The 13,693-nt window shown below is 34.9% G+C and overlaps 3 protein-coding genes across 3 annotated transcripts; 1 reads left to right on the top strand and 2 right to left on the bottom strand.

Moving 5' to 3' along the window:
• Positions 1-1,088: 1,088 nt before the first annotated feature.
• Positions 1,089-3,333, bottom strand: LOC123704804 (surfeit locus protein 6 homolog). Its single transcript, XM_045653302.1, has 5 exons — positions 3,204-3,333; positions 2,753-3,003; positions 2,284-2,646; positions 1,513-1,721; positions 1,089-1,317 (listed from the first exon to the last, which is right to left on the bottom strand). Exons 2-5 carry the CDS (start codon positions 2,865-2,867, stop codon positions 1,147-1,149), a joined length of 858 nt encoding a protein of 285 aa, XP_045509258.1. The 5' UTR covers positions 2,868-3,003; positions 3,204-3,333; the 3' UTR covers positions 1,089-1,146.
• Positions 3,334-6,506: 3,173 nt separating this feature from the next.
• Positions 6,507-11,891, top strand: LOC123702098 (protein arginine N-methyltransferase 5). Its single transcript, XM_045649744.1, has 9 exons — positions 6,507-7,089; positions 7,261-7,539; positions 7,624-7,803; positions 7,971-8,121; positions 8,395-8,574; positions 8,710-8,863; positions 8,969-9,207; positions 11,339-11,596; positions 11,699-11,891. Exons 1-9 carry the CDS (start codon positions 6,686-6,688, stop codon positions 11,852-11,854), a joined length of 2,001 nt encoding a protein of 666 aa, XP_045505700.1. The 5' UTR covers positions 6,507-6,685; the 3' UTR covers positions 11,855-11,891.
• LOC123702106 (ubiquinone biosynthesis protein COQ4 homolog, mitochondrial) lies at positions 11,888-13,090 on the bottom strand. The gene is made up of 3 exons (XM_045649752.1): positions 12,417-13,090; positions 12,152-12,314; positions 11,888-12,071 (listed from the first exon to the last, which is right to left on the bottom strand). The coding sequence occupies exons 1-3, from the start codon at positions 12,933-12,935 to the stop codon at positions 11,989-11,991; spliced, it is 765 nt and encodes a 254-aa protein (XP_045505708.1). The 5' UTR covers positions 12,936-13,090; the 3' UTR covers positions 11,888-11,988.
• Between the last annotated feature and the right edge of the window lie 603 nt (positions 13,091-13,693).

Genomic DNA, 13,693 nt, shown 5'->3' with positions numbered 1-13,693 from the left:
CGGTTCAGTCTGCGGCTGCCCGCAATTGAGTGAGTGTGTGCACGTGGTTGCAAAATGCTTGCTCTCATCTCGTGTTTCAAATAAGGATGCACCCAGTACTCCTTTCTTTGCTTTTCTTCTTTACGTAACGGTTGCGGTTGCGAATGCGGCTGCCCGCGATCCGGCTGGCCGCATTCGCAACCGCATCCTGCGGTCAGCCGGACGGCTACCCGCATAGTGCGTATGAACCCATAGTATGGTTTTAACCCCCTACCGGACACCCCCAAACTCAAAAAAATAATTGTACTTACACAGTTTTCACGGTTTATACATATTGCCAGAGGCCTATGTGTAACCATACTGTTTCCGGCAATGGATGACATATTTTAAATATGATTCTAAAGAAAATATCAAAAAACCGAGCTTTATGCTTTAATGTATTTGAGGTGCTTTTTTTCCATACGCCAAAGAAGTATAACTTCTAACGCGTGTACATAAGTACACACACTCTTTTTCATCCCGTCAACTATTTCGTAACCTTATTATTATATCTATTTTTTAATTAAATTAATAAATTGAACCTTTTGATTGATTGGTTGGTCTATCACCACAATTATCAAAAAAACTGCTGTTGTTTTTATGTGATCGAAGCACATTCAAACAAAAAATGAACTAGCGCTTATATCTCAGTTTATATTACTAGCTTTCCGCCGGCGGCTCCGCCCGCGGTTTCAAAGAAAAACTCGCATAGTTCCCGTTCCCGTGGAATTTCCGGGATAAAACCTATCCTATATTACTCGTGGATAATGTAGCTTTCGAATGGTGAAAGAATTATAATTATGTATTTTAAGATTGCATAATACCTAATCACTCTTAGGTCTTCTGGTGGTTACTGTTATAATATAAACTTATTGACCAGCCACCTGCCCTTGCTTTACTGGGTATTAAATAAAATATATTATGCTATAAAATATATAGCTTCCATGAAAAATACTCTATCTAATGATGAAAATTGCATTAGGATCCATTGCTTGCTTTACAATAAGAAGAATTATAAAGGTACAGGTGGAGGGTACCTGTTTTATACTATGTAGTGATAACACACCAAATTGTGCAATAATGTACTTTATTTTGTACTAAACAAGAAAATACAGAATAGTGAAATCATTATATGACAACTCGTCCTCTTTTAACAGAAGCTTTAACCTTCTTAACTTTCTTTTCTTTCTTTTTCTTCATTATATTTTCCTTACGCTTTTTCTGCCGTTCATCCTTTTTGTCCTCAACAGATTTTATCCTATTTTCCCATTGCTTTTTGCTAGCTTTCTTTTTTTGTTCCTGTAAAGTTAATTAAGAAATAAATATATTATTATGCAGTAATAATATACTTAAAAAGGCGGGCGACAAGTCAACAGTGCGTAATAGCTCTACAGAGAGCAACCCAGGAGAACCGAAGTGCCTGGTTAGCAGTTTAAATTATTATTACCTATGAATTAAATTTATTTCATGTATTAATATTTGTTTCAAACTTACTTGTCTCTTAATAGATTTCTTCAATAGAATCGGATCATCTTTAACTTTTTGACCTTCCGCTTTTTGAAGGATATTCTTCCAAGCAATTTTCTCTTTTAAATCTTTGGCTTTACTGTTGTCTTTCTCTGTTAATTCATGAACCTTTTGCTCTTGTTGTTTTAATTCATCCAAAATTTTTTTTGCATCCTTATGACCTTTTGGTGCCTTTTCTGAAATAATAAAAATGATAATCAACCGTGATTATTTGTATGAAATAAGTTTTTTAACCAAAAATAATATACAAGTATGTATATGTTTGGTTAAGGTAAAATCTTCTTGATTTTTATGCATGTAACTTGAGCAAGATAGAGCTGGTCTTTAGTAGTTAATATATCCCAAGACAATTACTGTCTCAAGAGAATTAATATTAGTTACATATATGAAATCAAGAAAATACAGTGTACTAGCTTTCTGCCAGTGGCTTTTTCCACATAGTCAAAGAAAAACCCGTATAATTCCTGTTCCCATGGATATTCTGCGATAACACCTATCCATCCTATGTCCTTCTTTAGGTCTCAAGCTATCTCTGTATCAAATTTGAACTAAATCCATTTATATACTTTTTGAGATTAGCCTGGACAAAGAGACAAAAATTCTAAACTATATTTTTGGCTTTGGTATCTATGATAGATCACGCCCCAAGTATTCTTTTAAAAAAATATTCAATGTACAGTTTTGACTTTCCTACACTTTTACACACATGTATAGTAATGCAAGATTTCATTTTAATACCTTTTTGTCCCAAATTTGCAAAGTCAAACTTTGAAAATACAAGCTTTCCTTCGGTATTAAAAACTGGTTTAGTCTGGCTAATTTTAGGTTTAATTTTGATTTCTTGATCTTCACTGGTATTAACTACTTCTTTGATTTTATTTTTATTCAATTTTACTCTCTCCTTCTTTTTGATTTTCTTGTTTAATTTACTCATTAAACTTTTCTTTGTTAATTTGCTTTTCAAATTAAATTTCTGCTGTGACTTCATTTTTTCTAACTTTTCTTCCAGTTCAGCTATACTATGTGCTCGTTTTGGTACATCAATATCCTTTTGTTTGTTATTGGTTGTTATTTCAAAATCCATTTGATTCTCATCATTTCCTAAAAAAAAACGATAAAATAAAAAGTAAATTACCTATAACTTCTAAATCAGCACGCGTTTATTAAGGTTAATTATCTCAAAAAAAAATTAGCTAAACAAAATTACCATTATGTTGATTTGGTGCTGCATAAAATGTAAAAATACTTTTAATGAAGTTAACTTCTTTAAGTAACTCTTGCTTCAATTGTTTTAGTTTAACAGGTTTTTTTGGTATCCCCATAGCTCGTGTCGTTTTTTAAATATCAATAATATCGGAATAACCAAAAATAACTTTGAATCACACTTTTTACGGTTTAATAGCTTGCTTGCTTGCTTTTGTAATTTAACTTAAAATATATACTTTATTTTCAGCCTGTCTAATAATTAAAACGAGAAGACGTTATTAAATATAAAATTTGTAAATAGAGCACACTGAAAAGTTGAAACATAATGAAACACATAATATGGGAAATTCCCATGTGTTTCAAGTTGTCAAATTGACAAATTCCCATTGGGAATTTGTCAATTTGACAGACACAGAGCCTCACACAGAGCCTCACACAGAGCAAGTAGGTACCTATAGTGCCACAAACTTATCTGACATGAATCGTAGGGCCTTTAAAAGGCCCTACTCACGGTTCAACACAACCCACAATCTGCCGACACAATTTGTTGCAGTCGCGATTGAGCGTTCGACGATTCATCCAACCCTCAATCAGATAAGTTTGTGGCACTCACGTGGCACTATACCTCAAAAGTCCTACTGACAGATTGTCAGATGACAAAATTGGGGGCTGGATTGGGCTGGGGGGCCGGGAGTTGCCACATATGAAGAAGAAGAAGCGACCCTTGCTGTTTTTCAATTACAGAGCATAATGCGACTCAGTGGCGCACACAATAGCAGGTTGCGCTAAGTTCAGAGTTGAAAAAAATATATTCATAGAGTTAGCAATAACCTCATTAATGTGTAAATAATGTGGTATGCTTAATAATTGGTTGAAAACTATTTACGGTTATTTTAAGTAATTTGGATTTTGATTATTTCATTAACATTTTTTTCAATGTTTGTTTAATACCTTCATCCATACTTATATTTATTTTTTTAACACAATTTGAATTAACTTTGATTATTTCGAAAAAACTACAATGAAACGAAAGCTTTAAATTTTTTTCCAACAATTAATAATTATGTACTAACGATAAATCGATTGCACGCATTGGCTGTTTTCCAATTACAGAGCATAATGCAACTCAGTGGCGCACATGCTTAATTGGAACGTCAATTAGTTTTCAAATGCACCAGCAGGTTGCGCTAAGTTCAGTGTTGAAAAAAAATGTTGTGTGGTTTTATGAAACCACGGTAAAAGTGAAACTTTTTTTCACACTACATATAGACATTTAACTAAAAATTATCGTATTTGTACGATAATTATCGTACGTATCGTGCGTCACGCGACATGCGGTACACAGACCAAAAAGTTTGAGACGATGTAATAAAAGTTTCACTTTAAAAAAATGTTGTGTGGTTTTATGAAACCACGGTAATAGTATTAACAGACGTTCGAACTTGGTACGACCGGACCACCGCACTCGTGCGGTGCGATCGACTCGCCACACGACCGCACCGTACCAATCGGTCGTGCTTTCCGTGCTACTGGACAGCGAGGAGTGAGGACGTCGCACTATATGTTTTTAGGCCCGAAAAAGTGACATCTTGTTTTATTGGAAACTAGCGACCCGCCCCGGCTTCTTAAATCTTCGAAAATATTAACTTAAATCATACGGTGTAATGGGCTATAATATAGATCTATATTAAATTAACAACGTATTCAAGGTACTTAATTGGTTAAGGATTCATGCTGTATTGGTTAAAATCGCTTCGAAAATTAGCCATTATATTTGTCGTAAAAAGTAAATGACAAAAAATAAGTTATTGTGGGTTATCCATAAGAGATAGACATAATATACCATCACGGACTTTTTTGTAGATCTTTTCAATGTGTACAATCACAGATCACAGAAACTAAAGGTGTACAATACTTAGTACATTATTTTGATAAAACTCGTAGGGTTCAGCCTGCGTTTGCAATGAAAGCGGAAAAAATGTAATTATTTACGACATCACATTAGAAACCTCAAAAATAACAGTACTTCTCGACAATTTAATGGATGTTATTATAGTGTGAGACCCATTTGTAAAAAAGTCTTCAAATAACGATTTTCGTGGGACTCACCTCCGTCATACGGACTACTGATATCCACTTAATCGGCATGTTTTTCTGTACACAAAAAGTGCGGTAGTCACTTCCTAGGGGTATGGAGGGGGGAGCTATGACGTAGCAAAGGTGGCCGTCGGGCCATTCTATTGTGCGGTATATCTAAATAACTACTGGACCGATTTACTTAAAAAGATTTCTATTCATTCTCTATTTATTGCAATAGAAAACAGGTTAGGTTAGGTTAGACTTTGATAAACAACGCACGAGCCGAGCGAGCAAAGCGAGCGTGCCGCGGCATCGGCCGGCGAGTGCCAGACTTTTTAAAAAACAAACAATTATAATAATATAGTAGTAGTTTCTTAAATTATTTTATTTAAGTCGCATTTTTTCTTAAATATATATAAGATATCCACATTTTCCATAGTACTCGTACCTCTTCGTCGTAAATTCTTTGCTATGACTTTCTTCATAAAATTGTTATTAAACGAATTATGAAGTTTTTAACTGCGAATAATTTAATTTTCGCCAGCAGCCGCCATCTTATCACATAAACACAGAGCTTGCAGCGCCTCTACCAACGATTAATGTAACTATTTTACGATATGATCAAATAATTTTGATCATTTCATGAAAAAACCGTGCGTTAATTGGCCATATCGTGAAACGATTTCTTATCATTGATCTGCCCAAACCACATCATGATGTGGCCAAACTAAATTGGCCATTTCACGATATGCGACCATTTCGTGAAATGGCCACTCATATCATGAAATGATCAAATCTACGATATGACCACGACATATACATAATAATTGGTTGAAAACTATTTACGGTTATTTTAAGTAATTTGGATTTTGATTATTTCATTAACATTTTTTTCAACGTTTGTACCTTCATCCATACCACTATATTTATTTTTTTAACACAATTTGAATTAACTTTAATTATTTCGAAAAACTAAAATGAAACGAAAGCTTTAGATTTTTTTCCAACAATTAATAATTACTAACGATAAATCGATTGCACGCATTAATTCACGCGCATTACTTTTACTTTTAAGAGTGCTTGATTGTGCGAAGCGTTGCTGTAATTGGAACATTCAAAGCATTATACCGCATAATGCGCGTAATTCGAAAACACGGAGGATTTAGCGTTGTCATAATTATTGGCAATAGGAAAAGTATTGATTTAGACTAAGAAGTAGATTTGCCAGAGTGAGTTTTACTCGTCAGGGTTATGGCAATAAGTGAGGTTCGTAAATGTTCATGAACTATCAAACCATACGAACACAGGCTTTGTCAGAGTAAAGTTAAAAGCATATTGATACAAGAATTTTTTGGTGCGTGGCGCTATTGGAACCGAGGAACCACAGGAACCGAGACACATCTATATATTGTGTATATAGGTATATATTGTGTTTCATGTGGTTTCATGTAAAGGTAATGTAAAACGTCATTTATTGACAGATCAGACATAATGACAATAAATTAATTAAATGTGTAATGTAATATTGCCTCCAGTTATGTAATAAACTCTCTGAAGACATTTGAACTAGGCTAAATTAAAAGAAATAGATTCATTGACTTCGTCCATAAATTCCGTGAAACTAAGGAAATTTTTACTGTTGGCAGCCCGTATTTCACACCCACGCCCCTCTGTCAGTGTCATCCAAGTGTCAATAGATCCTTGTGGCTTTTATACCAATTATTGTTGAATTAATGTAAACCTGTGTAAAACTATGGTAAATTAAAATTCCACAGTAAATTCTAATGTGCAGGATAACCACAACGAGTAATCATTACTTTATAACCTTACTTTGTTTTTATTTTTTTATTTAACTATGGCTCAACAGGAGATATCTTGCGGTTTGGAATATTCCCTAACTCCAGATATCCAAGAATGCGTAACGGAAGCACTTCACGCGAATTATTCTTTTATCGTCACGCCAATTATTCACCCCCGTTTTCGCCGATCATTCCTAGGAAACAGGACTGCAGTAGGAGGTTTTACTAGATCGGATATGATATTATCACCTCAAGATTGGACAAATAGAATCGTTGCAAGAGTATCTCCATATCTTAATGTCGATTCACAGTCGCCTCTTGTTCAGCAACGTCATGAAGACTGTTTAAATGAAGAGCTATTGTATTGTCGAGGTTTAGGTGTCCCTGCTATTATGATTTCCCTAAATTCTAAAAATAATGTCAACTTAGCGAGGATCCTTCAAACCTATCAAGAGACAAGGTTTGAATTATTTTTTATTATAGTGTAACAATTTCAAATGGTATTTTCTTTCGAAAAATCAATCTTAAAAATATCTTTGACAGGGATATTATTAGATATTATTTTTTTATTATTATTATTTATGTTTTAAATATTAGCATAATAACATTATTTGTTTTTCAATAATTACAGTCATCATCCTACGTTGATATGGGCTTGTGTTCCCATGCTCTGTACAAGAACTTTAAGAAACAGTGATGAATATGAAGATTATGACCAAGACGAACCCTACAATAAAACATGGTATTGTTGGTCGAAATTTCATGAGAACATGAACTGGGATAAACGTGTTGGTGTTGTGTTGGAAGTTTCAGCTGACCTACCATCTCATGCTATTGTAAAGAGATGGCTTGGAGAGCCAGTTAAAGCTCTTGTTTTGCCAACTCACATTTTCCAAAATAATAAAAAGGGGTAACTAATATAATAGTTTTGTTATGCTTATTACTTAGCAGTTTAGCAGCAAGCCCGATAACAGTATTTATTAAATATTTTTAGATATCCAGTTCTTTCAAGAGCTCACCAACAATTTGTTATTAGTATGGTTGAAAGGGATGCTCAAGTAATTATAAGAGGTGCTAAAAGATCTAATATAGAACACTACTTGCAATATATGTGTAGACTATGGCAAAGACGGTCCAATGTCGCTGATGATCCTATGTTATGTTATGCAAGAGGGTAAGTAAGTTTTCTAAATGTTTCCTCTGATTTTATATTAAAATACCTTAATTACTAATCCCACAAAAAATAAAACAGCAAATGTTTTTGATAAAATAATTTTCAGATTGTATAAGTATATTCTCTGCTTTTCAATAATTTTGGTGGATATTTCTCATTTGTTACAGATGGGAAGATTACCTTCAGACGCCCTTACAACCTCTTGCAGATAATTTGGACACTCACACATATAATGTTTTTGAAAAAGATCCAATAAAATATGATCAATATCAGAAGGCCATAGTGCTAGCTTTAAAGGATCTCCAAAAAAGGAAAGAAGTGAGATTCATATTTTTATTATTTACCTGTACATTATTAGACTAATAATATAGATTATAGATCTTTTGGAAGCTTCACAAGTACAATAAAATAAAATGTCTTGGATCCGCTTCTTAAACCTCCATTTTGATAGTCTACGAAAGAAAAGGAAAATAAAAATTTGTCCCATTACTCTTCAAATATAAGGCAAGACATACATATTAGATCTTAAACCACTCTCGCAAAACGCAAAAAAGAACTGTATTTTTTTTAAATAACTGCTTTATTTTTCAGGTGACACAAAGTAAAACTGAAAGTAAGGATGTGCATGAAAGTGGCCAAGGTGATGCTCCAGAAATCAATGTGGAGACTGTACAAGCTGCACCTATCACTGTAATGGTATTAGGTGCAGGGCGAGGTCCCCTTGTGAGAGCTACATTGAATGCTGCTGATATTACTAATACAAAAGTGAAGGTAAATGCAAGGGGATGCAAATTCATTATTAATTTATATTTGTAATATTTCATATTTTTAATACTAACTTCATATTCAACTTGTTTGAAGTGCCGCCTTTTCATATTACATAAATATTCATTTTCTTTGGCATAGGTTATAGCAGTGGAAAAGAACCCTTGTGCAGTTGTAGTTTTAACAGCCCAAGTGCGGGAGATATGGAATGACCGTGACGTAACAGTAGTACCTGGTGACATGAGATATTTGAATTTATCCCCTAAAGCTGATATAATTGTTTCAGAACTTTTAGGTAATTATTACTTTGAAATTTTAGATTTTAGATATTTTTATTTGGAACGAGGAACAATAACATTACTTAAAAGTTGGAATGTTCAAATGTACGTTAAAATTGCAGGTTCCTGGGCTGACAATGAATTGTCTCCGGAGTGCTTGGATGGTGCAGCTGGTCTATTAAAACCAGACGGAATCTCAATACCATGTGAATACACTTCCTATGTTGCACCAATATCATCAGCACGATTATGGGCTGCAGCAAAAATAGCATGTTCTGGAGATCCACAAAAAATTGAAAAGAATTTAGAAACATTGTGGGTAGTATACATGCAAAACAAAAACGATATTGGCGACACAAAGGTATGACTATTTTTTTTTTTTTTTTTTTTTTTTTTTTTAATCTCCTCTAAACCTGCAATCTGCCTTATTAAGCATTAAGCTGGTGGTTAAAAGTTTTAATGTTGGCATGCATGGCAAACGCCCAGTGGCATCTCCATATAATATTTTCTATGATCAAGGTGAGTCTGATTCTACGGTGGAAGGAGGTCTTGAGGAGCTCTCCGTTTTATGCGCTTAAAAGTGCGAGTGGGCTCCATCATGTTCCAGACAAGTACGTTGGGATGATTTTTTATACGGCTTTTATATGTCTTAAGTTTCTTGAGAATTTCCTCTCTAACAGTTGGAATAAACAAGTCACGGTGAAGATGGCAATTGCTAATGAACCACGGGGCCCCAGATATGATACGAAGTATTTTTGACTGGAAACGTTGTATAATTTCCAGATTAGAGTGAGCTGCGGTGCCCCAAAGTTCAACTCCATATGACCAAATTGGTTTGAGGATAGACTTGTATAAAAGAAGTTTGTTGTTCAGTGAAAGGCCAGAGTTACGTGCCAAGAGCCAGTACAATTTGCGAAACTGTACACTAAGAGCTTTCCTTTTTGTGAATATATGTTTCTTCCATGTAAGACGTCTGTCCAAGTATATACCCAAGTAACGCACATCTTCTGACTGAGGAATTGTTATTCCGTTAAGTTGAACGGGTGGACAAGTATCGCGTCTAAGGGTAAATGTCACTTGCACCGACTTCGTTTCGTTGGCTTTTATTCTCCAGTCTTTAAGCCAAACTGAGACATCATTTAAGCTTTGCTGTAACATTTCCGAGGCAGATACAGGATCCTCATGCATTGCGATGAGAGCAGTATCGTCAGCAAATGTTCCAACGAGGACATTTTCTTTAGTCGGTAAGTCATAAGTATATATTAGATATAATACAGGACCCATTACGCTGCCCTGTGGAACACCAGCCTTAATTTCGTAGAGATTTGTTCTGTCGTCTCCATGCTTAACATAGAAGTGTCGTTGTTGAAGATATGACTTTATGATTAGGTAGTAGTTTATAGGTAAAGCTTGGAATATTTTATAAAGAAGACCCTCATGCCATACACGATCGAATGCCTGCGAAATGTCCAAAAATGCTGCTGAACAATATTTTTTGTGTTCGAATGCGTTATTAATCATCTCGACCAAACGATGGACTTGTTCAATCGTGCCGTGACCTTTGCGGAAGCCAAATTGATGGGTCGGTATTAAATCAGATTTGGCTAGCAGTGGAGTCAGGCGTTTCAGAATGAGAATTTCCAAGATCTTTGAGGCAACGGGTAGTAGACTTATGGGGCGGTAGGAGGACACGTTTTCTGGAGCCTTTCCTGGTTTGGGAATAAGTATGATTTCAGCCACTTTCCACTGAGGAGGTATGTATTCTCTTCGCAGTATAGCGTTATATATAGCAGTTAGTAAGGCAATGGCTACGGAAGGAAGTTCCTTCATGGCTTTAGTTGTTATTAAGTCGTAACCAGGAGCTTTGTTTAAGCTAAGATTCTTGATTGTGGAGCGAACTTCACTTGCCGTGAACTTTTTTATGGGAGGTGAAAGCTGATGCGGTATCGATAGAGCTTCTGTTACTTCAGGTATCTAATAAGGTATGACTATAGAAAGGTATTTTTATGTATACCAAGTTGGGTTAGAGATAAACTACGATAACATGGCGCGCCCCTCCAAAATTCAAAACGTTTGAAAGTATTTGTGAAAGTATTTACAATGCACCACCAAGATTCACAACGCATGTGTGCGTAATGAGACGGCCGTCAAACAAAAACAAATCCACGGATTTGTTGCTCGACTAGTCACGCTCTAATCGCTCATTATTATTAGTAATGGCGCTGCTCTGACGTATTCTATGAAAACGACACGTGCGTTGTCTTGGGCGCTCGGCAACTTATGATTAGTTGACCAACAAATCTGGTGATAAGTGAGATATTACGAGTACTGTACGAGTAAAGACGAATACGTACAACTACATACAAACTCCTTCGTAAGGATGTCACTACACACATTGAAACAGTAATTTGGAGGGGCGCGCCATGTTATCGTAGTTTATCTCTACTACAATGAGTAATAAGCACTGTTTTGTTTTTTTCTTTTTATTATAGCAAGTATTCACATTTACCCATCCAGCAGAAGGCATAAAAGACAATGAAGGACAAATGTTAGTAGACTACAGAGGTCTGCCATTAACAGATAATAGAAGAAAAATAACTCTCACATGGCAAGCAACACAAGATAATGTAATGCATGGATTTGGAGGATACTTTGATTGTTTACTCTATGGAGATGAAATGATCAGCATTGTACCCTCTACCCATAGCCCAGGAATGATATCATGGTTTCCAGTCTTTATACCAATACGGGTAATAATAATTTTAAAATTATTTTACATACAAATTATACTTAATCTTAGGAAGAAGCTTTCAGATTTTTAAGCAACAATTTTAATTTACTTTATTTTACAGACACCATTAAGAGTTCAAAAGGGGGACACAATTAAGGCAACCTTTTGGAGGTGTGTTGATTCAAGGAGGGTTTGGTATGAATGGCTTGTTGAAGTTAATGGTTGTGTTACACCATTACATAATCCCAATGGCCGCAGTTCCGAGATGTTATTATGATGCAATAACTTAGAAAAATAAGTAATATTGAGCTTTACTTAGTCTTTTATTTTTTTAATAAATATGTTTTTATAAATAACAAATATTTCTAATACAATATATTATACTTTTGTACCTGCAAAATTAATAAAACATCAGGAGTCTTTCAATCTTGTGATGTTCATTTCTTTGTGAAATTCATTGATATCTTGTTCCCATCTCTTTTCATAGTAAATACCTGTGAAATAATGTAGTACATTGAAAAGGTAATTTAAAAACACATATTGGTATTCATATACATTACAATAATCTAGTTACCTTGCATAAATTTGGCATTATTTCCTGTATAAATAGCCCAAGGCAAATAGTATTTTAAATATAGATTTCTATGTTTAGGTTTCAAGCGTGCTGCTCCCCATATTCCTCCACCAATACACATTGGTAACTTTGTTTGTATACCTTCTACCCACTTGACAGTAACCTAAAAGTAGATAGGGAGTAGAAACATACATGTCAGCATCAGAAAGTATTATTTCATCTACAAGTCATATATTTTTGATGACTCAGATTAATGATAACATACTTCCCCCAACATAGTGGTTTTCATAAACAATGTAGCATGCACTAAATCATGAACTTCTCTGTACCGTTGAATAACATATGCTAATTCTGGATCTTCAATAAATTGGACTGGCAATCTTGAATCTGCAGTTATTTTGTTATTTTGCATAAAGTCTGCATACACCCGCCCTAAAGTATTTTCAGGCATCTGTGATAGAGTTTCAAAGCACACCGTTTTAGAGTTGATACGAGGCATTTCTCTTAATATTTCTGCACCCTCATGCGTTTCCAGCATCTTTTGACGCATATATCTGATAGCCTGGCTGCCAGTAACTTCTCCTAAACAGGCTATCATGTCACCTCTATGAGGATCTAAAAGAGCAACCACTGCACTACCTAAACTGAGCAAAGTTCTTTGGAAGTTTGTGTGGGGAATATAATTTCCTTCCAACTCTTTTACAAATGCACCTTGAGATGTATTGCTACAGTTTCGTAAACACAATCGGAAGCGTAGAATCATATTTGTATGTAATAATTTCATGTTATTAGATTCTAGAAGTACGTATTGTACAACGTTCTACCAATATTATGTGATACTTATAAGTTATTATTGACAGACGACAGATCAATTCAATTTTTAATTTATTAGTAATTTTGCTTGGTACCTGTTGGTATTTAGTACAAAATATGCCTGTCACATGCCTGTGCATTTATGATTTGACATTTGACAATTATTGACAGTTTCTTTTTAATTCTGACTCAGAATCACAGCTCGGCCTCAGAATTAAAGGCCCTACTCACGGTTCAACACAACCCACAATCTGCTGACACAATTTGTTGCAGTCGCGATTGAGCGTTCTCTACTCACGATTCATCCAACCCTCAATCTCATTCCGCGATTGCTTGCCACAACGTGTGCACGTCACGTTGATGCCTGGCCTGATGCTAAACCTCAACGCAATAATACGCATTATTAATGGATATACTAATTTATGAAATATAAGATAATTATCTTTGTAAAGCTTGTATTTTTTCCAATTTTATTGATAGATTTCAAGGGCTATAAAGTATAAACGGCTATAAAATATAAACATCTTCCTCAAATATGTAAAAATGTCTTTCCCGCGTTTATCTCAAAACCGCCATTTTGCGATTACTGCGCAGCGCGATTGAGCCGAGATTGGAGCAATCACAATACTCACGTTCAAAGAGTAAAGTAATATAGGGGGAAAAGAGAGCCCTCTTGGGGATTTTTTTGGCATACAAATTGAAAGCGCCATCTATACCTTGTAACTAGAA

Source organism: Colias croceus, chromosome 2 (genome assembly GCF_905220415.1).
Source record: "Colias croceus chromosome 2, ilColCroc2.1".
NCBI lineage: Eukaryota > Metazoa > Arthropoda > Insecta > Lepidoptera > Pieridae > Colias > Colias croceus.
The sequence above is the reverse complement of the archived record's forward strand: the minus strand, read 5'-3'. Positions and strand labels throughout refer to the sequence as shown.